Source organism: Oncorhynchus clarkii, unplaced genomic scaffold (genome assembly GCF_045791955.1).
Source record: "Oncorhynchus clarkii lewisi isolate Uvic-CL-2024 unplaced genomic scaffold, UVic_Ocla_1.0 unplaced_contig_6142_pilon_pilon, whole genome shotgun sequence".
NCBI classification, from domain to species: domain Eukaryota; kingdom Metazoa; phylum Chordata; class Actinopteri; order Salmoniformes; family Salmonidae; genus Oncorhynchus; species Oncorhynchus clarkii.
In genome coordinates, this window is record NW_027259458.1 from 1,395 (window position 1) to 27,659 (window position 26,265).

The 26,265-nt window shown below is 43.8% G+C and overlaps 2 protein-coding genes across 2 annotated transcripts; both read left to right on the top strand.

Annotated features, from left to right (window-relative positions):
• The first annotated feature begins 957 nt into the window (after positions 1 to 957).
• Positions 958 to 17,174, top strand: LOC139400216 (galactose-3-O-sulfotransferase 2-like). Its single transcript, XM_071145205.1, has 6 exons — positions 958 to 1,204; positions 2,860 to 2,979; positions 4,391 to 4,541; positions 4,659 to 4,805; positions 8,567 to 8,687; positions 10,345 to 17,174. Exons 1-6 carry the CDS (start codon positions 1,182 to 1,184, stop codon positions 11,283 to 11,285), a joined length of 1,503 nt encoding a protein of 500 aa, XP_071001306.1. The 5' UTR covers positions 958 to 1,181; the 3' UTR covers positions 11,286 to 17,174.
• Positions 17,175 to 18,574: 1,400 nt separating this feature from the next.
• On the top strand, positions 18,575 to 26,032 carry LOC139400217 (trafficking protein particle complex subunit 14-like; the record flags this gene model as incomplete). Its single annotated transcript, XM_071145206.1, has 6 exons — positions 18,575 to 19,247; positions 20,279 to 20,374; positions 20,704 to 20,833; positions 20,981 to 21,067; positions 25,640 to 25,760; positions 25,885 to 26,032. Coding segments are annotated over exons 1-6 (1,074 nt in total), but the record flags the coding sequence as incomplete, so codon positions are not given.
• Between the last annotated feature and the right edge of the window lie 233 nt (positions 26,033 to 26,265).

Consider the following 26,265-nt stretch of genomic DNA (forward strand, 5'->3'; position numbering starts at 1 on the left):
TGTCAATCAACACAATGCCACGATGTCTTATGTGTTGAGGTAGCGTGCAATTGGCATGCTGACTGCAGGAATGTCCACCATAGCTGTTGACAAAGAATGTAATGTTCATTTATTTACCATAAGCAGCCTCCAACGTGGTTTTAGAGATTTTGGCAGTATGACCATCTGGCCTCACAACCCATAGACCACGTTTAACCACGCCAGACCAGAACCTCTTCACCTACGGGATCGTCTGAGACCAGCCATGAAACTGAGGAGTATTTCCATCTGTAAATATATTTTTTAAAAAGGAAGTCCCAAAAAAATCCTTCTGATTGGCTGATCCTGGCTCCCCAGTGGGTGGGCCTATGCCCTCCTAGGCCCACCCATGCCCAGTCATGTGAAATCCATAGATTCGGGCCTAATTAATGTATTTCAATTGACTGATTTCCTTATGAACTGTAATACGTAAAATTGTTGCATGTTGCGTTTATATTTTAGTTCAGTATAGTTTTTTTTGCTGCTCAAAATGATAATTCTTGGGCTATTAATGGGATTCAAGGAATAAAATGGCCAGTGTAAGGGACTCAAGGAAAAAAATGGGCCATTGTGTTAGAAATTCCAGAGCCGATGTCTGATCCCAGTCTGCCCCTGTTGCTATAGGATACCCCTCAGGACTCTGCTCTGCACCTCGGTTCGTTCTGTCATGCGTCATCCGAGCAAACTAACCGAAGGCTAGATCCATGACGTCAGAGCTCAACCGACTTACAGTGCAGTGGGCACAGCAATCTCTCTCTCTCTGTGTTACTCCCCTGCCTCTCATCACACACATAATGCATACCAAACTCTCTCCCAGTCCAAACATGTTTTATCCTGGAGCCCTGAAGGAGCAGCCAACCAGGACAGAAGGGCGCAAAATAAAAGCGAATTAAGCTTGACAATCAGCACTTTGAGGGCGGCCGCGGCATGTACCCCCAATACGGTACACTACAGTCGTAAAGCAAAAACCTCTGGTATTTTATACAGGCGACAATAATACCCGTTCTACTATATCTATCGATGGCTTGATTATTTTGAAGCCTATCCTCGGTGGTTTTCGGTCAAGGCACGGCCAGGGCTCAAGCCTTCGAGATGCACGGTGGCTGCTGCTGCCGCCAACCACTGCACCACAACACGGACACCGCTACGGGCCCAGTTCTATCATGGTTTTCAAACGGAGAGCGAGGTAAGTACATCGGGGTTATGTTCGGTCGAGACCGGGGGCATGCATTGGCGGCGGGAGCACAACGGAGGTTGAGAACGATAGATAGGGCTCTGAAATTATGATTGAAACTGAAGCTGAGATTGATACATTGACCGCAGCTGTGGTCCGTGCAGACAGGACCTGAAAGGAGAGAAGCCTTTGCCTTACCAAACAAAGGCCCCCCTTTCGTTCGTGCGAGAATGTGTCTTGCTTATACCCTTCATTGAGTTATATAATGTATGTTGGCGTCTCGAAATATAGCCTAACTTCGCCTCGCCATTGGCTGCCTTGCTTGTAGTAAGTAGAATCATCATGCTTGCTTGTGTGACAAAATCAAATCCGTGCTTTGGCAGACACTGTTTATGATTCGGATATGTTGTAGGCTATCAAGCAAGATTCATTTTCAATAAAACGCTACACTGTTCTTGTGTAATTGCTAGCTTCATCTTTCAGCCCGGAAATCGTTGTTCTTGATTGAACATCTGGGCACATTTAAGTACTACCCCCCCCCCCCCCCCCCATCTCCAGTTTTATAATTATTTTATTATAGTAATAAATCCGTGTATTGTAGCACTTATCGAAGCGTGGGTGGTTATACACTGTGACAAACATTACAGTGGGACATTTGGTGAAAACTGTAACAGGCTATCTAACAGTACAATGCATTCTATTGTTCTGGCATTTGTTAAGCTCTTCATGCAAAACGTCCAGTGGTGAACAGTGAGGCTTTGCACAGTCCATTGATTTAATTACAGTACCACTAAACCGGGGATGGGCGTTAGTTCATTTCGGGCAATTGTACACATTTTGCCATGGGGCCTTGAGAAACTGTTACCGTTTTACAGCACATTTCCTGCAATTCTACACGTCTTTCCATAGGGTGGAGAGAAATGTTTGCAGGTTTTAATATCTGAGTTAAACAAAAAATCAATTGGGGCCGGTAATTCGACCATGATTACTTAGTTTATATAGCTGGCCTCGACTAATTTACCAATCTAAAAATGGTTAGCTGACATGGGCTAATTGAGTGACTATCAGTGACCGACATAAGAGAGAGGAAAAAAAACATTTCGAAATTGAGCCTTGTGTAGTCAGTCTAATGTTCTAACTTACAACAGTAAATTGAGCCCAACTGAGTTCACCCCCCCCTAAAAAAATAATTGTCTACTCTCACGATTTTGCAAGCGTTGTAAGCGCTGATAAATTGTCATTCACTGCTTTGTTTATAGTACAGTACACTGAGTATGAACAACATCAGATTCAGTGTACTGTACTAGCTGAATGATACATACTGGTGCTTCTCGCTGGTCATCACAACCCTGAAGTCATATTTGTTTGGTGAGCCATACAACTCTGCCTCTCTCCCCATATCTCTCTCCCAGCTCTCACACTCCCTCTTTCTGTTCTCCATATTTATTTGTCCATTCTGTCTCCCCCTCCGCCCTCTCCCCTCCCCTTATATTAGCTTGGTATGTTATATCATATTTGTTTGATGACCCTTTGTAAATCTCTCCCTCCCAGCCTCTGTCTCTCTCTCTCCCCAGAAGGATGTGACTGGGGCCCATGTGGATCTGAACCCTTAAATAATAATATAACAACAACAATCATAATATTTATTTTTCTCTCTCTCTGTCCAGGAGGATGCGTCTTGGGCTGGGGTGCTATCGGGTGGGGCCCACGTGGCTCTGGAAGGCCCTGCTGGTGTTCGTGGCCATTGCTTTCGCAGGACAGCTCCTGGGAGTCATCTACAACAAAAGGTCAGAGGTCATCTAGCTTTTAGCCTGGTCACCTAGCCTGGTCACCTAACCCGGTCCCAGATCAGTTTGTGCTGTCTTGCCAACTTCTATGGCTGCACCCGCCCTGCAGCTTTTGTTGTTCTACTTCACCACCATCATCACCATCATCAATCAAATCAAATGTACTCATAAAACCCTTTTCGCATCAGCCAATGTCACAAAGTGCTATACAGAAACCCAGCAAGCAATGCAGATGTAGAATCATGGTGGCTAGGAAAAACTCCCTAGAAAGGCAAGAACCTAGGAAGAAACCTAGAGAGGAACCAGGCTCTGAGGGGTGGCCAGTCCTCTTCTGGCTGTGCCGGGTGGAGATTATAACAGAACGTGGCCAAGATGTTAAAACGTTCATAGATGACTAGCAGGGTCAAATAATAATAATCACCGTGGTTGTAGAGGGTGCAACAGGTCAGCACCTCAGGAGTAAATGTCAGTTGGCTTTTCATAGCCGAGCATTCATCTTCTTCTTCTTCTGTTATTACTCTGTGTTATGTTTCTATTTCATTCTGCTCTTCAATAGAAAATAGATTAGAAAATACTAAGATAGTGTGTCTGTAACTGCCTAAAGGTAGCCCATCAGCCTCCACTGTTTTTTTTATAAAAAAGTCAGGCAAGTCAGTTAAGAACAAATTCTTATTTACAATGACGGCCTATACCGGACGGTGCTGGGCCAATTGTGCGCCGCCCTATGGGACCCCCAATCATGGCCGGTTGTGATACAGCCAGGAATCGAACCAGGGTCTGTAGTGACATCTCTAGCACTGAGATGCAGTGCCTTAGACCACTGCGCCACTCGGGAGCCCTATGGTGGGTGCATAGACAGATAACAGGACAGATGAGGCAGAACAGAAGACAGCAAGACTGGTTTGACTGGATCTCTAGGCTGGCATGCTCTTGGGAAGACTTAGGTGTATTGCCTGGGGCTGCATATGTTGACTGGTTGATTTATATTATTTCATTCACCATTTGGTTCACAGCCCATATGGGTAGACAAGACACTCTTCAACGAATATTTGTGCACAAAACAACATTACAAAAAACAGCTTATTAGGATACAAGCTTTAGCCAAAAGGTCCTTGGGTTGGGCAGGTTACATTGTATATTGCCAAAGCAGCAATACACCTTTTTCTTTTGTCTCTCTCTGTCCCTGTCTCTCTCTGTCCCTGTCTCTCTCTGTCCCTGTCTCTCTCTGTCCCTGTCTCTCTCTGTCTCTGTCCCTGTCTCTCTCTGTCCCTGTCTCTCTCTGTCCCTGTCTCTCTCTGTCCCTGTCTCTCTCTGTCCCTGTCTCTCTCTGTCCCTGTCTCTCTCTGTCCCTGTCTCTCTCTGTCCCTGTCTCTCTCTGTCCCTGTCTCTCTCTGTCCCTGTCCCCCAATAGCCTCCAGCAGGACAGGTCGTGGTGGTTGTTCTCATCCGATGGCCAGGGCCCGTCTCTGGGCTTCTGTCGGCCCCGCAGCCATGTCATGTTCCTGAAAACCCACAAGACAGCCAGCAGCACCGTCCTCAACATTCTCTACCGATACGGAGAGGTACAGACTCCATCTCCACATTCAAGGGAAACATTTTCATGTTAAAAAAAGAACAAAGCTGTGCAAAAATACTGTAAACCTCATAATAATCTGGCAATTGGATTCTTCTTCTTCTAGGAGAAGGACCTGCGCTTCGCCCTGCCTCTGGGGTATCAGTTCGGCTACCCCCTCCCTTTCAACGCCCACAGGGTCAAAGGTTACAGAGGGCCCCGTGTGGCAGAATTCAGCATCATGGGAAACCACATGCGCTTCAGCAAACCAGAGGTACTGCATAGGTACTTCAGGGGCGTATTCATTACGTCAATTCCGTTGCAAAACATTTCTTAAACGGAACAAAACAGGGAGGGACCTACCTGAATTTGTCCAATAGAAACTGTTGTTTTGCACTGTTTACTTCCATTTGGTTTTTAAACGGTTTCCGCTATGAATATGCCCCAGATACGCCCCAAAATTATATAAGTAGAACATTTTCCACATTTTATTTGAAGGTTGTTTTTTTAAATTCTAGAAATACATATTGCCATTTTATTTATTGAGGAAATTAAATTAAGTAAAATCCAATGTTTTAGTATTGTCGTATGTTAGCAAAACACAGATTGTAATTTGAATCGAGGCTGATGATATCTTTTGTAGGTCTGTCAGCTCCCTAGTGTTTCATTAACTACTCATGTCACTGTTGGAAAAGAAATGACTGAATGTTTAAGTTGTATGTACTGTAGGTGAATGTTTCAACAGGAGTTAGCTACGTATTATAACTGAAGAAGGAGCAGGGATACTGTGTGTGGGTGTGTGTATATTACTTTTGATAGCAGGACAAACCAGAGCTAAAACGGGTTTGTTAGTTTGAGATGACAGTGCATGCTGACATTCTGTGTGATCTGCAGTGGTGGAAAAAATACCCAAATGTCATACTGGAGTAAAAGTAGAAATACCTTAATTTAAAGTTACTCAAGTAAAAGTGAAAGTTACCCAGTAAAATACTACTTGAGTAAAAGTATAGATACAGTTAAAGTCGGAAGTTTACAAACACCTTAGCCAAATACATTTAAACTCAGTTTTTCACAATTCTTGACATTTAATCCTAGTAAAAATTCCCTGTTTTAGGTCAGTTAGGATCACCACTTTATTTTAAGAATGTGAAATGTCAGAATAATAGTAGAGAGAATAATTTATTACAGCTTTTATTTCTTTCATCACATTCCCAGTGGGTCAGAAGTTTGCATACACTCAATTAGTATTTGGTAGCATTGCCTTTTAAATTGTTTAACTTGGGTCAATCATTTCGGGTAGACTTCCACAAGCTTCCCACAATAAGTTGGGTGAATGTTGGCCCATTCTTCCTGACAGAGCTGGTGTAACGGAGTCAGGTTTGTAGGCCTCCTTGTTCGCACGCGCTTTTTCAGTTCTGCCCACAAATTTTCTATGGGATTGAGGTCAGGGCTTTGTGATGGCCACTCCAATACCTTGACTTTGTTGTCCTTAAGCCATTTTGCCACAACTTTGGAAGTATGCTTGGGGTCATTGTCCATTTGGAAGACCCATTTGTGACCAAGCTTTAACTTCCTGACTGATGTCTTGAGATGTTGCTTCAATATATCCACGTAATTTTCCTACCTCATGATGCCATCTATTTTGTGAAGTGCACCAGTCCCTCCTGCAGCAAAGCACCCCCACAACATGATGCTGCCACCCCCGTGCTTCATGGTTGGGATGGTGTTCTTCGGCTTGCAAGCCTCCCCCTTTTTCCTCCACACATAATGATGGTCATTATGGCCAAACAGTTCTATTTTTGTTTCATCAGACCAGAGGACATTTCTCCAGAAGGTACGATCTTTGTCCCCATGTGCAGTTGTAAACCGTAGTCTGGCTTTTTTTATGGCGGTTTTGGAGCAGTGGCTTCTTCCTTGCTGAGCGGCCTTTCTGGTTATGTCGATATAGGACTCGTTTTACTGTGGATATAGATACTTTTATACCTGTTTTCTCCAGCATCTTCACAAGGTTATTTGCTGCTGTTCTGGGATTGATTTGCACTTTTCGCACCAAAGTACGTACAACCTCTAGGAGACAGACTGCGTTTCCTTCCTGAGTTGTATTACGGCTGCATGGTCCCATGGTGTTTATACTGGCGTACTATTGTTTGTATAAATGAATGTGGTACCTTCAGGCATTTGAATGAAAAAGGAGACCGCACACTGCTCTTGATAGTATCACTGATCTTTAATAAACTTACGTATCGTCCTCACAGCCTTCGTCAGAGCTTTTGTGAATTTTTTTTTAAATTAGCACCCTTATGTAGACCTAGCCCCAGGTCTACAATTTTCTTCTGAGGTCTTGACTGATTTATTTTGATTTTCCCATCCTGTCAAGCAAAGAGGCACTGAGTTTGAAGGTAGGCCTTGAAATACATCCACATGTACACCTCCAATTGACTCAAATAATGTAAATTAGCCAGAAGCTTCTAAAGCCATGACATAATTTTCTGGAATTTTCCAAGCTGTTTAAAGGCACAGTCAACTTAGTGTATGTAAACTTCTGAACCACTGGAATTGTGATACAGTGAATTACAAGTGAAATAATCTGTCTAAACAATTGTTGGAAAAATGACTTGTGTCATGCACACAGTAGATGTCCTAACCGACTTGCCAAAACTATAGTTTGTTAACAATACATTTGTGGAGTGGTTGAAAAAGGAGTTTTTGACTCCAACCTAAGTGTATTGTGACGGCCCTGAATTATTCTGAACCGTCTCAGTGCAGCTCCTTCCAATAGGGCGCTTTTCCTTTAATTCCCAATTAAATAGCCAGCATCAGCTGCGCAAAAGTGGGGTTGTGATGGAGACGTGAATGAGGATGTGTTCAACCCTCAGTTCCGAAGCTTCTCTATTCGGTTTGTTTTGTTGCCGTTAAACGTGTGTTTTGTAGCCTAAGAGTTTACCCAGGATCGGATCCACTATTTGCGTCCGTGGACTACACCTCTCCGTTCTTCGTGGCCTTTCTCCGCTGGAGATCTGTTGGCGGATTGGATTGTCTGACTGACCGACTACCACCTTTTTGTATACGGTATTTAATTTGTTTTGATGTGATGTATACGGTGATGATTTATGTCGTTAGTTGTAGTTGAGGACTTAGTAAGAGTTGATACGCTTTAAAGTTCGGTGGTAAAATAATTGTTATATTGATTGTATGATTAATACTGGGTTTACGCTACACGGAATGAACGGACAAACATTGCGTGACAAAAGTCACTTGAGTTCACTGAACTCCTTTACCGGGCTGGACTCTTTTTAGGCCCGAGGTACAGGACATTTCTGGAGGAACCAGAACTCATTGTGTTATATTATTATGTGTGTGTAATCATTGATGTTGCTAATACAACCCACGCAAAATAATATAGTTGTTTTTGAAGTTCTTTTCAATGTTTTAAGGGTTTATGAAAAGTTTATTTCCATCCTGACTTTTACATAAGTCCCTTGTATTGGTGTAGACTTGACGGACCAGATGGGACTCATTCCCTCCCAAACCAAAAGGAGAAACCAATGTTTTCTCTGGTAGGCACAACCTACCTGGCACCCCTATAAATAATAACCTCAAGTCAAAACCGTTACGGTATGTAAACTTCCGACTTCAACTGTACCTTAATAGAAAGTTACTCAAGTAAAATAGAGAGTTACCCAGTAAAATACTACTTGAGTAAAAGTCTAGAAGTATTTGGTTCTAAATATACCTAAGTATCAAAAGTCAATGTAATTGATTAAATATACGTCAGAATCCAAAGTATCAGAGGCAGTAGGGATGGCCAGGGATGTTCTCTTGATAAGTGTGTGAATTTGAATATTTTCCTGTCCTGCTAAGCATTCAAAATATACCGAGTACTTTTGGGTGTCAATGAAAATGCCATTATTTCATGACAATAACATCCTATTTAACAGTTTGACGATGGCATTCGTCACTCATTTTCTTTCTCCATGACCTTTGACCCCTCTAACCTCTCACTTCTGACCTCTCTTCTTCTGCGGTCTACTCCAGGTAGAGAAGGTGATGCCAGCCGACACCTTCTATTTCTCCATCCTTCGTGACCCTGTAGCGCTCACTGAGTCGTCCTACGCCTACTACAAAGCCGTTGCCCCTGCCTTCAGGAAAGCCAAAGGTACATCATAGTGCATAGGCCTCCGGAGTGGTGTCACTAAAGACCCGGGTTCGATCCCAGGCTGTGTCGCAGCCGTCTGTGTTGCGACCGGGAGACCCATGAGGCGGTGCACAATTTGGCCCAGCGTCGTCCTGGTTAGGGGAGGGTTTGGCCCAGCGTCGTCCTGGTTAGGGGAGGGTTTGGCCCAGCGTCGTCCGGGTTAGGGGAGGGTTTGGCCCAGCGTCGTCCGGGTTAGGGGAGGGTTTGGCCCAGCGTCGTCCTGGTTAGGGGAGGGTTTGGCCCAGCGTCGTCCGGGTTAGGGGAGGGTTTGGCCCAGCGTCGTCCGGGTTAGGGGAGGGTTTGGCCCAGCGTCGTCCGGGTTAGGGGAGGGTTTGGCCCAGCGTCGTCCGGGTTAGGGGAGGGTTTGGCCCAGCGTCGTCCGGGTTAGGGGAGGGTTTGGCCCAGCGTCGTCCGGGTTAGGGGAGGGTTTGGCACAGCGTCGTCCTGGTTAGGGGAGGGTTTGGCCCAGCGTCGTCCGGGTTAGGGGAGGGTTTGGCCCAGCGTCGTCCGGGTTAGGGGAGGGTTTGGCCCAGCGTCGTCCGGGTTAGGGGAGGGTTTGGCCCAGCGTCGTCCGGGTTAGGGGAGGGTTTGGCCCAGCGTCGTCCGGGTTAGGGGAGGGTTTGGCACAGCGTCGTCCGGGTTAGGGGAGGGTTTGGCACAGCGTCGTCCGGGTTAGGGGAGGGTTTGGCACAGCGTCGTCCGGGTTAGGGGAGGGTTTGGCACAGCGTCGTCCGGGTTAGGGGAGGGTTTGGCACAGCGTCGTCCGGGTTAGGGGAGGGTTTGGCCCAGCGTCGTCCGGGTTAGGGGAGGGTTTGGCACAGCGTCGTCCGGGTTAGGGGAGGGTTTGGCACAGCGTCGTCCGGGTTAGGGGAGGGTTTGGCACAGCGTCGTCCGGGTTAGGGGAGGGTTTGGCACAGCGTCGTCCGGGTTAGGGGAGGGTTTGGCACAGCGTCGTCCGGGTTAGGGGAGGGTTTGGCCCAGCGTCGTCCGGGTTAGGGGAGGGTTTGGCCCAGCGTCGTCCGGGTTAGGGGAGGGTTTGGCCCAGCGTCGTCCGGGTTAGGGGAGGGTTTGTCCTTGTCTCTTCGCGCTCTAGAAACTCCTTGTGGCATGCACGCTGACTTCGCTGTTTCCGCCGACACTTTGGTGTGGCATGTGAAGAAGTAGTGTGGCTTGGCAGGGTCTTTTTTTCGGAGGACGCATGGCTCTCGACCTTCGCCTCTCCCGAGTCCATACGGGAGTTGCAGCGATGGGACAAGACTGCTAATTGGATGTCATGAAATTGGGGAGGAAAAAGTACAAAAATGTCAAATAAAACAACAGCATACAACAATTTTTTGAACTACCTAGTCAGGGTCAATTCTATTTCAGTTCCAGTCAATTCAGAACGTTAACCAAATTCCAATTCCACATTTTCCTCATTGAAAAGCGTTTAAGTGTACTTCCTGAATTGACTGGAATTGATCCCAATGCTATTATCGATATAATATCGTCCAAAATAACATTGAGATATGTAATTGTATAGACCCCCCCCCCCCCCATAGTCTGGATGCTATCAAATGAATAGCCTCATTGAGGACATTTTAGGTTTTCTAATCTTAATCTAATCTTAATCTGACAGGCCTGGGAGACTTCGCCGACAACCCCCAGAAGTACTACGACCCCCGTCTCCGTAACAACCACTACGCTCGCAACCTGCTGTGGTTCGACTTCGGCCTGGACCACAACGCCAACTTCTCCACCACACTGACGCAACGAGGTGAAGTGGCCATTCGACGTGCCTTCAAACTCATCCTGGTCTCGGAGCACTTCGACGAATCCATGGTACTGCTCCGCCACGCCCTCTGTTGGCCCCTGGACGCTGTCGTCTCCTTTAGCCTGAACGCCCGGCAGCAAAAGTCCAATGGAGGCAGCTCCTGGGTGGATAAAGCGGCCGCTGCTCAGCCCCCCGCCATGGCTCTCACAGACAACCAACGGCAGAAGCTCCGGGAGTGGAACGCCCTGGACTGGCACCTCTATCAGGCATTCAACCGCTCCTTCTGGGATGAAGTGGATCGCTTTGGAAGAGCCAGAATGGACCAAGAGGTCGTTCTACTCCGGACCCGCCGGGAGTTGCTGGCTAAAGCTTGCCTGAGGGAAGGCGGGAGGCCGGTAGAGGCAAGCCGCATCCGGGACAAGAACATCAGGCCCTTCCAGAGCGGTTTGGTGAAGATCCTAGGATATGAGCTCCAGCCTGGGCTGGACAACGCTACCCGTCAGGCCTGTCTGAGGATGATCAGGCCGGAGATCCAGTATAAAGACCTGCTGGATGCCAGGCAGTTCCCCAGGGCAGCTCCCCAGCCTGCCCAGGCTCCGCCCCCAGCTATCCCTGCTGGGGGAGCCTACATGAGGAAAGGCCCCTCCTCCCAACTCAGGACAGGAGAGCTGGGAGTGGAGGGGGGAGGGAGGATGGGGGAGGAGAGGTACTGGGACGGGAGTCGGTTATCGCGTAGTAATAATAATAATAACCAAACATTGGTGCGAGATAGAGGTGGAAGAGAGGGGAAAAGGAACATAAGATAGTTTTCCATCCAGAATGAATTCCAGGTGGGGAGTGGATAAGACTAAACCCCGACTGAGCCTGTGTACTCGTACTCAAGCACTTGTTGAGTATTTCTATTACTCAAGTACTCCGAAAGACCCATTCTCCCTCCAACCCTGCTGTACCTTCACTTTATTGTACATTCCCGTTTTTTTGGCACATCTTACGACTCCTTTTATGAACGGTTCTGACTCCCTTATGTTCATATTGACTTTGTAAGGGTGCGAATTATGGGGAAGCTAAGCTTCCCTGAATGACACATGAGCTCCTCTAAAGATAACAAAAGTCCAAAAATGTTTTTTTTTCTGGGAGGGGTATTGATAATTTGACCTAGACACGCACCGACAGCAAGACGCATCAATCTTACCGCTCAGTATGTGTTGCCCATATATCTGATGCTGTCGGGACCAAACAAGTATGATAGAGGGGCGGCGTTTCGCACGCTCGGATCCTTTCTCTGGTGAGAGACAAGTAACTGCCAAAATAAAGGAAACGCCAACATCAAGTGTCTTAATAGGGCGTTGGCTCACAACCGCTTCAATGCTCATGCCGCTGTGGCATAGATTCTGGAACTCTATTGGAGCGATGTGACACCGTTCTTCCATGACAAATTCCATAATTTGGTGTTTTGTTGATGGTGGTGGAAAATGCTGTCTCAGGCACCACTCCAGAATCTCCCATAAGTGTTCAATTGGGTTGAGTTCTGTAGACTGAGATAAACACCCTTTAAACCCCTTATGCTCATTTGAGACCCCTCTTTCAAAGTCACTGAGATCTCTTCTAGTCATGGTAGCCAAAATAATGGGCAACTGGGCATTTTTGTACATGACACTAAGCATGATGGGATGTTAATTGCTTAATTAACTCAGGAACCACACCTGTGTGGAACCACCTGCTTACAATATACTTTGTATCCCTCATTTATTCAAGTGTTTCCTTTATTTTGGCAGTTACATATAGATTCATTCTGCCAATTGAAGGAAAATTACTTAACTTATTTTTGTATAAAAAAATAAATATTGTTCACATTTTTGGGGAAACATGGCTTCCCTTGGCATCCAAGAATACACTCACTGTAGAAGGCCTAATGACAATCACCAAATGTCATTACACTGATGGTGTCTATAGCAGATGTCTCTTTCTATTCATTAAATGGCGCGTGCACAGTGCACTGTTTGGATGCTGTAATTATTTTGGAGTGGAGGAACGTGCGCAGCCGCAGGTAGCCGACTTTTTGAAGTGATATGTTTTACAATCAGATGACTACTTCATGACTGGTTGTGCTCATGCCACATTAAAATGTAATACATTTTTACAGTTAAACGATAATAATATCTTTACTATTAGGCCAATAAAAAAAACTGTTTCCTAGTAGACGCTCCCCTGAATGTCACAGTATAGTTCGCTCTCTGGACTTTATGAACACTGTGGACGTGAAATGGAATTGCATCGCATTCAGTGGGCCAACTGTCAATCAAAAAGTTTACTTCTCTGCTTGAGATTCAGAGGTCCAACTTCTCTTGCACGATCAAAATGTCAGCATTTTTTTTGTTTTTAGAAAAAAAGCTTGGCTTTTACCTTTTTCTTGAATGCTAATGTTAAAACAGCAAACAGGCAGCCAGCCATAGCTACTGTAAATGCTGGGGTAGGGATGATGTGAATTGCATGTTCTGACTGAGGATCGGAATGGAATTCCTCTCTGAACGCAGTGTGCCTGGCGTTGGAAAAGTAGTTCACATGAAGCAGTGGAGGCTGGTGTGAGGAGGACAGCTCATAATGGCTGGAATGCAATGAAAGGAACGGCAACAATCACATGGTTTCCATGCGTTTGATAGCATTCTATTCATGCCATTCCAATGAGCCTGTCCTATCATTTAAAGTGACACTAGCCTCCACTGATACAAAGCCAGCATTGAAGAGCAGTGAATCTCACAATAGGCCTTACTGTGATGTCTTCTAGAGAGATAGATGGAGAACATCTTAAAGGCCCAGTGCAGCTGTTTTTATATCAATGTCAAATCATTTCTGTCTACCAATTAAGTAATAGACTTCTATTAAAAAGGGCAAAAATAGTTTCTTTATGAAAAATTCTCAAGCTAGAATTTAGCTTGGACTGTCGGGGCGGGGATTATAGCTGTTATTGGCAGAGAGGATTTTAACTCTTCGTTATTGTTATCTATTAAACAATTTATCGCGTGGTGATGTCACCATGGAAAGCCGTAACTCCCGCCTATACAAGCCTGCTGATTAGAAGGTCCTGTGTAGATATTTTTATTTTTCGACCAGCAACTTTCAGGAAATAACACTGATAATAAAAAATGTAAAAAACTTCTACGGTGTTAGTTCCATCAGCGGTGTGAATTATATAACAGAATGTTGACTGCACTGGGCCTTTAATGTTAACACATGGTACTTTGATAGGGACCGACATGTACTGTATCTGAACTGAAGCACTGTGGTTGAATGGATAGCAAAGTCTGACTATTCACTTTTTTAGTGTGGCTTTTCATACACTGTACATACCGTATGTAATATAGTATACACAGTATTTCCCTGGCTCAATGGTGAGTTTCAATGCGAGCTAGGATTCCACCCCCTCCACATAGATATTCACATGTGAAGCCTGAGTACATCTCATGCATACCTTACATACAAGAACACCTATGTACATCGTATCTTACATAGTATATACATTTTAACACACACACACACACACACTGTACTCTGTCATGCTTGACAGCGTAAATGAATCATGGAAGCTCATTAAAATGCATTCTCACATGTCAGCCAGCCAGCGCAATTGGTGTCAGGTGACCATGGGGTGCATATATAAAGGTACGCCATCTGGTGGTGTGGAGGTGTAATGCTATAATCCTGGTCCCAGATCTAGGTGTGCTGTATTAACCAACTCTTAGACCAGGCTATAGCAATGCCACTGAGTACCAGGATGTTATTATTGGTTGACGATCTTACTAGTGTAAGATCCACACATGTATTAATGTCTTTGGTGGAACAAGCTGTGATTTTTGGAGCGAATCTGTGACCAAGTCAGTTCATTTTTATTAAGCAATCTAGATGACATAATTTCTGGTGTGTCACAGCATCTTTGAACAGAACAGAATTTACCTGAAGCTTCTTTAAACAACAGGGGGGGACACACAGCTATCGTTTCCCTTTCCATTCACCACTCCAGGTGCAGTGTAATCTATTTCAAGTTTTATTTTTTTTAATCATTTTGGCACATTTTTCAGATGTAAGTGGTATATTTTCTAAGCTCTATGTACAAAACTCTAAACTGATAACACGTGTAATGCCTCCTGTCTTATGTTCAGAACCTTTGATTGTGCATTCATTGAGGTTGCACACATCTTTCACCCCTGGGTCATTCCATAAAATACAACATTTAGTTAAGTCACCAATACATCAGGTAATAGGCTCACCATTTAGTCATTTTAACTAACATTAAATACAATAGCAAAGAATACAAGATACACATTGTAAAAACTGTTATTTTTGAATTGCTGTTAGAAAGAATAGTAGTAAAATCAAATTTTCCATACAGAATTTGACTATAACTTGACATGCACAATTTTAGTTTCATTATCCTTATACAGTACTACAGTGCATACAGTACTACAGTAGATACAGTACTACAGTAGATACAGTACTACAGTACATACAGTACACACAGTACTACAGTGCATACAGTACTGTGGTCAAATAATCAGATATAGTGGTATTGTAAAGCAGTCGGCTGGTAAAAACGTACCACGGTGTTGTATGCCATTTCTGCCCCATGGACAAATGTACAATATCACCTTTTCTACGTGACTTTTCAACTGATACAGTATCACCTGTCTCTCTGCTTGAAATTCATGAGCTTAATGTATCAATGTATACGGTATAATCCCAGGTATTTCAGCAGTGCATTGTACACTACGCTATAATGGTAGCACATAGGGAGTCTTTGTCCTATTGAAGCACACTGGCTGATGGAGAATGATGATGTAGTATTTACAGCCACATCCATACATGATTTGAAATTGACAGTGCTCAGTTATCAAGCTATAAACGTTAGGTAGGCACTACATCATGTTGGTTCAGTAGTGAGCAGTTTGATTAAGTAATAGTTAATTGTATTGTTTGCAATTGACAAAATCATATCAAACGTGAATATTGTGTTTTGAAAAGCAGATACTTATATTGAATATGCATCCGAACTGAAAGAGTGATTCGCTGGAGTGAACAAGTGACACTGAATTTGTTTGCTGCTCAGTCAATGGAAAATGTGCTTTTGAAATATGAGTTTTGATATAATATAATATGAGTTTTGAAATATGAGCCGTTTTTGATGATCTGTTTAGATTTCTGTGCTTAGAGTTGTGAAAATATACCACAGACTTGTGAAAATTGCACCAAAGGGATTGAAAAAAAACTTGAATGACTTGGTATTACCATTGTGAAAGTGGCGTCTGTTAGTGTGTGACAAACAGTCAAGGAATTAATTGTCCATAAAACCTAGAACATTTATTACAGAATCACATTGACACACTAGCCTACTGCAGTTTTACAACTGTTAAATTCACCTTTTAAGGAAAAGCTGTTACGCTGTTCTGTTATGAGGTGTGACGTTTTATCATTTTATTTCATCTCAGTACACTACACTCTGTTGGGTAACTGCCATTTTTTGTTGAGTTCAGGCAGTTTACTCAACAGCAATACAGTTGATTCATCCACAACTGAAATATATGTTTACATTTATTTCAACGGTTAGACTTAACTAGAATTGTTGGTTACATCAACTGGTAACATCAACTGCTATGTCTTTCAATGTGTCTATGTTATGAACCATGGTTATGGTGGGCTTCTCAACTAAAAGCCCATTTTACTGTCTCTGTTTGTAGTTTTTGATCGTCTTCACTAAGACTCGGAGATGGTGTTTTTTGGTGGTGGTTTTAAGAGAAAAATAAAATGTTGAATGACAAAGATAAACGCTAATAAAACAGTTTTTTTCCCCCTTAAACTGTACAGTTTGGGAACAGGGCTTTAAAAATGACTGTTTCTGTGTTTATCATTACTTTTTAAAATCTCTTGTATATATTGTATGTATTATTTTAAGGTAAATTTGACTTGAGTGCACTGTTTTTTTGTTTATTTTATTTTTACATTTAAGAGCTAATGGAAACATACACACATTGATACACAATTTAATTATGTTGATTATCCCATTTCTTTGAGACATAATTATTATAATATTAACAATATACAAAAACACACAAAATGTACAGTACGTGACCCAGGTTTCTACATTTATTCATTATTAATTAAAGCAATGGCAAGAATACAACCACACACACACACACACACACAAAGCAGTGACTGATATAGGCAAATGTATCTACTGACAATACTGTAAGAAATTGTCATTTTGTTCCTCCAAACTTGTTAATTTTTAAAGTGATGGGATTCACACTTCTTGAAAGCAGCCTGTAAGGCAACTCTACCCCCAAGTCTGATGTTTAACCAGAGGTTGAGAGTCTCACAGGCTACTTTCAAGGCATCTTTGTGCAGATTGCTATGCCCGTACAGAAAAACCACATGATTTCACCTGTGGAACATTTCACGTGTCTTCACATGTTGTCACGTATTCTCACATTAACGGCTCATACGATCACACAAATTCATGTGGTTTTAGAACACTATATGTGAAATTCCTGGGTGGTACTGTGATAATGCTACTTTTCTGTTGACCTCTCTACTATTGACTTGATACACTATTCTCACATGATGGGAACCATGTTACATATTGTATGTCTGTGAGAATGTATGGTACTGTACACTATTGAAATAAAGGGTTCTTGTCTTATGTATGTTGACTTGAAGAATACTCACCTGGAATCATGGGACATGTTTTCTCACTGCCATTAGAAAAAAACAGAATAAGGTGTTGAAGCAACGAAATGTAACTTAAATACATTGTCATTCCACCAAATAGTATTATAGATTGAATGGATATCCTTATGATTTAATGAATTTGCATGGGAAAACCAAGGAAATAGTAACTAGGGTAAATCGAGGGAATAGAAACTTTCTTTGATAGGCCTAACATTAACAAACAACCATAATGTACAAGTTTGATAGGCCTAACATTAACAAACAACCATAATGTACAGGTTTGATAGGCCTAACATTAACAAACAACCATAATGTACAGGTTTGATAGGCCTAACATTAACAAACAACCATAATGTACTGGTTTGATAGGCCTAACATTAACAAACAACCATAATGTACAGGTTTGATAGGCCTAACATTAACAAACAACCATAATGTACAGGTTTGATAGGCCTAACATTAACAAACAACCATAATGTACAAGTTTGATAGGCCTAACATTAACAAACAACCATAATGTACAAGTTTGATAGGCCTAACATTAACAAACAACCATAATGTACAGGTTTGATAGGCCTAACATTAACAAACAACCATAATATACTGGTTTGATAGGCCTAACATTAACAAACAACCATAATATACTGGTTTGATAGGCCTAACATTAACAAACAACCATAATGTACAGGTTTGATAGGCCTAACATTAACAAACAACCATAATGTACAGGTTTGATAGGCCTAACATTAACAAACAACCATAATGTACTGGTTTGATAGGCCTAACATTAACAAACAACCATAATGTACTGGTTTGATAGGACTTTTATTCTCATTCAAATTGGGACTGTTATACCATACTTGAGAGCATACTTTTTGCAGACATTGTAGGTAATACTTCAGAAAACTATATTTAACATGTCATTATCTCCCTGTTACTTGAAGATGTTTATACTTGGTTTGAAACCTCGCATGCATTCATTCACTGATTTTACAAAGCTTCTGCCTGTGATCCTTGTGTGGTTTTGAGTGGCTTATCTATTTAAGATTTAAATAGAAATTGCAAATCTCTAGGCATTGTTGCAAATTGATCACATCAAGTTTACAATGGGTTTAACAGGATTTTCAGTCAATGTTTTCAACTGACAAAATCAAGTGTTATTTATTTTATTGTCAGACATTTTTTTTTATAGTACTATAGTATTTAGTAGGCATACCTGACTGGGGAGAGAAAAGCCTGCTATGTGGGCTTCTGTGAACTACATTTATAGGCAGTTGATTACTCCTGCCTAGTTTAAATATTCTGCTTTTTTTTGTCTGTGATCGACTGGTTGTACTGAAGCACAATGCAAAGTGAAGAGTCGGTTGCAGGTTCATCGACTGATGGCCACAATGAATTGGATTTTAAATGTTTATTATTGATAATATATTTATAGAAAATAGGCCAGCTGTCGACGCTGGTCATAAACGGAGACTATAATTCCAAGAGGGGTGTGAATCGTATTAGCTTGTTTGTATGTGGCAATAACCGGGTAAATAAGCTAGCTAACGTTAGCAATGGTTCTAATGATGGAATCGCAATGCGAGTATTTTATGTATTTCCCTGCTGTTCCCATCACGGACCTTTCCGACCCGTCAAAATACCGAACTCTCCCCCGTCGCAGTCACCTCTATCTCGGTGAGACCGTGCAGTTCTTGTTGGTCCTGCGGTCCAGAGATGAAAGGTCAGGTTCGGACGGGACAAAGGGAAACGGGGGTAGTGACTGCGGTACCCGGGCTTGGAAGGAGCTGGTAGGGTCCCTCTCCGCTGTAGCAAGTGTGTGCCCTGGCGAGAGCCGACATCGCTCCCAAATTCACCCCCACGAGTTCCAGAGAAGCTACAGCGACGACGGTGCAGACGAGGACCCCGACGAGGTCGACTTTGCTGCGGGTACAGCCCATATAGGCAGAAGGGAGTCCAGGAACCGAGGCTTCAGAGAATGCAAGCCGCTTCTCATTCACAATAACACGGGGAGTGATGGGCGGCAATATCGGCGGGCACCGATGCAGGTAATATGAAATAAATAATAACAGTCTGGTGATAAGGGGAAGGGAAAGAAGGGTCCGTAAGTGGACTATAAACATGGCCAGTTTATTGTATTTTATAATAGGCTACGTGTACACCTCTTGTGTGAAATAGGAAGTGCTGACATTTCCTGAGCTGATAAGAGTGCAGCAGAATCACACATGTAAACCACAACCACAGTGAACCAGAACTTTTTCGACTTCCTGCATGCACTGACCCAACAAGCCAAAACACTGTCTCACTCTGACTATGGTAACTTGTTATTGTGATCTGCTGTACATGTCGGCGCTATCTAGTAGTTACTGATGACATACAAGACGCTTCAAGCATGCGAGCCTCGGCACTTTCGATTTGTCTGAACTTGACATTGTGAGAGAGAGAGAGAGAGAGAGAGAGCAGGGCTTGTGGAGTATTTGCTCACCATTGCCTGTTATGAAGCCGCGCAGTGCCAGTGCAGACAGACAAAAACAACCCAGTCATATTTTCAGAGAAGTTATACCATCTCTCATAACACCGCAGCTCATAGCCAAACAAATGTACCTTGAGGTGTTGGCAACGCTGCAAGATAACACCCACTATGATAGTCAATGTGGGCAAAACAATGGGAATGGATTGTTTTATTTGTGGCACTCAACCACACATTCATTTCCCATGTCTTTTGGGAAAGATCCTGTTTGTCCATCATACACTGCTGATGTGGGAGAGTGGATAACAGTAGTGACTCACGTCCGTATCAAGAATCTATAGTCCAAATAAATCCTCCTCTATTCTTTTTGTGAGTGCCCATTGTTTACTTAATCTCTCTGTGTGGCACACACACACAGACACACACACATATAACATAGTTTTTCTGTCTCGTCCTCTCTCTCCTAGTCACCCATGAACAATAGAAAATGATATAATATTTCTGTGTGTGTGTACTTGTGCTCTCCTCTCTCTCCTAGTCACCCATGAACAATAGAAAATGATATAATATTTCTGTGTGTGTGTACTTGTGCCCTCCTCTCTATCCTAGTCACCCATGGACAAGCCAGTGGTACTGAACGATGAGGTCATCTTCCCTCTGACCGTCTCATTGGACAAACTCCACGTCAACACGCTCAAGGTCAAGGTGAGAGTGTGTGTATGTGTGATCAGATCGTAGTGACTATTCATGTTCATAACCTCGCCATAACCTGTGCATTCCTGTCTATGTCAGTGTAACGGATGTGAAACGGCTAGCTTAGTTAGCGGTGTTCGCGCTAAATAGCGTTTCAATCGGTGACGTCACTTGCTCTGAGACCTTGAAGTAGTAGTTCCCCTTGCTCTGCAAGGGCCGCGGCTTTTGTGGAGCGATGGGTAACGATGCTTCGAGGGGTGACTGTTGATGTGTGCAGAGGGTCCCTGGTTCGCGCCCGGGTATGGGCGAGGGGACGGTCTAAAGTTATACTGTTACATCAGATCGTAGTGACAGTGTGGAAGCAGGAGAAGGAGAAGGCAGAGATCAGGGAACATGGTTACCTCACCATCCTACAGCTGAGGAGTCCCACACACACCTTCAGACAGGACCTCAACACCTTCAAGGCCCAGGGTACACACAAACACACACATGCCTTTGAAATTCAAAAAACTCAATATATCATATTTGCATTCAATTAAATATTGTACAGAATAGTTTTTGAATTTATTTTTTATGACAAATATCTCTCTCTCCCCCTCCTTCCCCCTCTCTGTCCAGTCAGCACCACCCTGAGTGTTCTTCCTCCTCCGACTGTGAAATGTCAACAGATTACTGTCTCCGGGAAGCACCTGACCCTTCTCAAAGGTAGGGAGCTGGGGAGGTTCAACTTTGTTACACTGAATGAGAAACAATCTGGATCCTAGTTACACTGAATGAGAAACACTCTGGACCCTAGTTACACTGAATGAGAAACACTCTGGACCCTAGTTACACTGAATGAGAAACACTCTGGACCCTAGTTACACTGAATGAGAAACACTCTGGACCCTAGTTACACTGAATGAGAAACACTCTGGACCCTAGTTACACTGAATGAGAAACACTCTGGACCCTAGTTACACTGAACGAGAAACACAATGGACCCTAGTTACACTGAACGAGAAACACTCTGAACCCTAGTTACACTGAATGAGAAACACTCTGGACCCTAGTTACACTGAACGAGAAACACTCTGAACCCTAGTTACACTGAACGAGAATCACTCTGGACCCTAGTTACACTGAATGAGAAACACTCTGAACCCTAGTTACACTGAACGAGAATCACTCTGGACCCTAGTTACACTGAATGAGAAACACTCTGAACCCTAGTTACACTGAACGAGAATCACTCTGGACCCTAGTTACACTGAATGAGAAACACTCTGAACCCTAGTTACACTGAATGAGAAACACTCTGGACCCTAGTTACACTGAACGAGAATCACTCTGGACCCTAGTTACACTGAATGAGAAACACTCTGAACCCTAGTTACACTGAACGAGAATCACTCTGGACCCTAGTTACACTGAATGAGAAACACTCTGAACCCTAGTTACACTGAATGAGAAACACTCTGAACCCTAGTTACACTGAACGAGAATCACTCTGGACCCTAGTTACACTGAATGAGAAACACTCTGAACCCTAGTTACACTGAACGAGAATCACTCTGGACCCTAGTTACACTGAATGAGAAACACTCTGAACCCTAGTTACACTGAATGAGAAACACTCTGAACCCTAGTTACACTGAACGAGAATCACTCTGGACCCTAGTTACACTGAATGAGAAACACTCTGAACCCTAGTTACACTGAACGAGAATCACTCTGGACCCTAGTTACACTGAATGAGAAACACTCTGAACCCTAGTTACACTGAACGAGAATCACTCTGGACCCTAGTTACACTGAATGAGAAACACTCTGAACCCTAGTTACACTGAACGAGAATCACTCTGGACCCTAGTTAAAGCCTAGAAATGGTAGGGGGCTGTTTGTGGATTTAGAATGGGCTCACACTATTTCTTCTTAACCCTAGACTCATTGGGTGTTTTCTATTCTCAGATTTGCTCACCCTGCTTTGAAGCAGAGCTAAGAGCTCCTGACTTCTGAATAAAGGAAAGATTGAAACAAGCTGTGTGTGTGTGCGCGTGTGTGTGTGTGCGCGTGTGTGCGCGTGTGTGCGCGTGTGTGCGCGCGTGTGTGCGCGCGCGTGTGTGTGTGTGTGTGTGTGTGTGTGTGTGTGTGTGTGTGTGTAAAATCCTGTTCATTCATTGGAATTAATCAGAGCCATGTATATAAAGAGTTGGGCCAACTTTACGAATTTTTAATATTGTTTTAATTCTATAAGTACAGAAGCAGCTTGGGTAATGCCCTAGTTGAAGAGTGCCAAATGAAGATTCATGATTGGTCCTGTGTGGCTCAATTGGTAGAGCATGGCACCTGATTTCAGTTCCCGCTTAGGCCACCCGTATGAAAAAGTTATGCACTCACTGTTGTAAGTCGCTTTGGAAAAAAGCATCTGATAAAGGGCATATTTATGTTATGTTATTTCCTGTTCGAAAACAAAGTGCTTAAGCTAGTGGTTATGCTAACACAGTCTTGGTTTGTTAACAGTAACAGCAACAGAGAGCAAAGAATGACAAATCAAGTACTTTATCCTCGCTGCCACAGTGTTATTACAGTGTTATGCAATAGCTCAGAAGTGTTGTGTGTGTGTGTGTGTGTGTGTGTGTGTGTTTACACTATAGAGTAAGAGGACCCTCTGAAATGACCCTGTATTGTCTTAAAGGGATAGTGTGGCAACTATAGTGCCTTCCGAAAATATTCATGTCCCTTGACTTAATTCCACATTTTGTCGTGTTACATCTTGACTTAAAAATGGATTAAATATATATATTTTAACACCCATCTACACACAATAACCCATAATGACAAAGTGAGAAAAAAAAAATGTGAATACATTTTTGCATATGTATTGAAAATAAATGACAGAAATATTTAATTTCCATAAGTATTCACACCTCTGAGTCAATACTTTTAAAAGCACCTTTGGCAGCGATAACAGGTATGAGTCTCTAAGAGTTTTCCACACCTGGATTGTGCAACATTTTCCCATTATTCTTTTCATAATTCTTCAAGCTCTGTCAAATTGGTTGTTGATCATAGCTTGACAACCATTTTCATTGCCATATATTTTCAAGTAGATTTAAGTCAAAACTGTAACTCGGCCACTCAGGAACGTTCACTGTCTTCTTGGTAAGCAACTCCAGTGTAGATTTGGCCTTGTGTGTTAGGTTGTTGTCCTTCTGAAAGGTGAATTCATCTCCCAGTGTCTGGTGGAAAGCAGACTGACCCATGGTTTCCTTTAGGTTTTTGCCTTTCTGTTTTTTTTGTTCTGAAAAACTCCCCAGTAGATAAACGATTACAAGCATAACATGATGCAACTACCACCAAAGGGATATTCAATGTCTGCTTTTGATTTTTTTTTTACCCATCTACCAATGGGTGACCTTCTTTGTGAGGTATTGGAAAACCGCCCAGGTCTGTTTTGAAATTCACTGCTCAACCGAGTGAACTTAACAGATAATTGTGTATGTGTGGGTACAGAGATGAGGTAGTCATTCAACATTCATGTTAAACACTATTATTGCACACAGAGTGAGTCCAGGCTATTTATTATGTGACTTGTTAAGCACATTTTTACTCCTGAACTTATTTAGGCTTGCAATAACTAAATGGGTTGAATACTTATCAACTTAAGACATTTAAGCTGTTCATGTTTAATTAATTTGTACACATTTTGAGAAACATCATTTGACTTTGACATCATGGGGTATTGTATGTAGGCCAGTGACAAAAACAAATCTCAATTTCAATCCATTTAAAATTCTGTCTGTAACACAACAACGTGGAAAGGTCAAGGGGGTGTGAATACTTTCTGACGGCAGTGTAAAGCCCTTTTTTCTACTTACCCAGACACAGATGAACTCATGGATACCGTTTTTATGTTTCTACATACATACACAAACCCCACTTAAAACATCCACGTCCCATTAAAGGAATAGTGAGACATTTTGGCAACCGAGTGCAGTTTCTCTGTGTGCAGTTTGAAGGAAGTTGAAGGTCGTATGCTAGCAGTTCCTATAGACTTGCACTAACTGTAGTTGAAAACTACCTTCGACTTCCTTCAAACTGCACACAGAGAAACTGCACTCGGCTGCCAAAATGTTGCACTATTCCTTTAATGGGATGTGGGGTTTGTGTATGTGTTTAAATATTGTCCTATGGAAGTGACGCCATTGTTTTAGGAGACAATACTACCATGACTTTTAGGAGACAATACTACCATGACTTTTAGGAGACAATACTACCATGACTTTTAGGAGACAATACTACCATGACTTTTAGGAGACAATACTACTATGACTTTTAGGAGACAATACTACATCACTTAAAATCTCCTTCTCTCTGTTTTCCTGTTCCTGTCTCTTTTTTATTGTCTCCCACCTCTCTCTCACTCCCCGCCCCACCTCTCTCGCTCCCCGCCCCACCTCTCTCGCTCCCCGTTCCACCTCTCTCTCGCTCCACCTCTCTCTCGCTACCCGCCCCACCTCTCTCGCTCCCCGCCCCACCTCTCTCGCTCCCCGTTCCACCTCTCTCGCTCCCCGTTCCACCTCTCTCTCGCTCCACCTCTCTCACTCCCCACTCCACCTCTCTCTCGCTCCACCTCTCTTACTCCCGCTACACCTCTCTCTCGCTCCACCTCTCTCGCTCCCCGCTCCACCTCTCTCACTCCCCGCTCCACCTCTCTCTCGCTCCACCTCTCTCGCTCCCCGCTCCACCTCTCTCACTCCCCGTTCCACCTCTCTCTTGCTCCACCTCTCTCACTCCCCACTCCACCTCTCTCTCGCTCCACCTCTCTCACTCCCGCTACACCTCTCTCTCGCTCCACCTCTCTCGCTCCCCCTCCACCTCTCTCACTCCCCGCTCCACCTCTCTCTCGCTCCACCTCTCTCGCTCCCCGCTCCACCTCTCTCACTCCCCGCTCCACCTCTCTCTCGCTCCACCTCTCTCGCTCCCCGCTCCACCTCTCTCACTCCCCGCTCCACCTCTCTCTCGCTCCCCGCTCTACCTCTCTCTCACTCCCCGCTCCACCTCTCTCTCGCTCCCCGCTCCACCTCTCTCTCGCTCCCCGCTCTACCTCTCTCTCACTCCCCGCTCCACCTCTCTCTCGCTCCCCGCTCTACCTCTCTCTCACTCCCCGCTCCACCTCTCTCTCGCCCCACCTCTCTCTCGCTCCCCGCTCCACCTCTCTCTCGCTCCCCGCTCCACTTCCCACTTTCTCACCCTTTTCCACCCCCCCTCCACCTCTCTCCCCCCTCTCCCCAGTATTAAACTCCAGTTCCCAGGAGGAGGTGTGTGTTAGGAACGTGAGGGTTCTTCCTAACTTCAACGCGTCCTACCTCCCCATGATGCCTGATGGCTCTGTACTCCTCGTGGACAATGTCTGGTAATTACAGTCCCAACCTTAACCATTAGGATTTAATGTAAAACTGCTGTAAAAAAAAAATGTTAAAAGTGCCACTTTTTGTAACCATTTTGTAACCACAACATTTTATACTACCTGTCTGCAGCCACCAATCAGCGGAGGTTACCATGGCATCATTCCACATAATGAACAGTAGCTCCTCCCACCTTCCCAGCATGCTCTCTGCCTTGGAGGAGCAGAACTTCCTGTTTCAGCTGCAGCTCAGAGACCAGCCAGAGGAAGAGTCCAGCGAGGTGAGAGTGGGGGAGATTATCAATTGGGCAAAAGTCTATCCTCGACTCCTTCCCTGAAACCGATAAGTGGGTAATAGTCGTGGAGAGTGTCAATTCGTTAGTAGGAGAACGGAGGATTGTGCTCACCACCATGATAACCTACTTCGGCAGAGGATGCACAGGTGTATCCTCAATGGAGGCTAGTGCAGAAGTGTTTAAACATTGGCCACTCCCCCTTTGAATCAGCTGTTGTT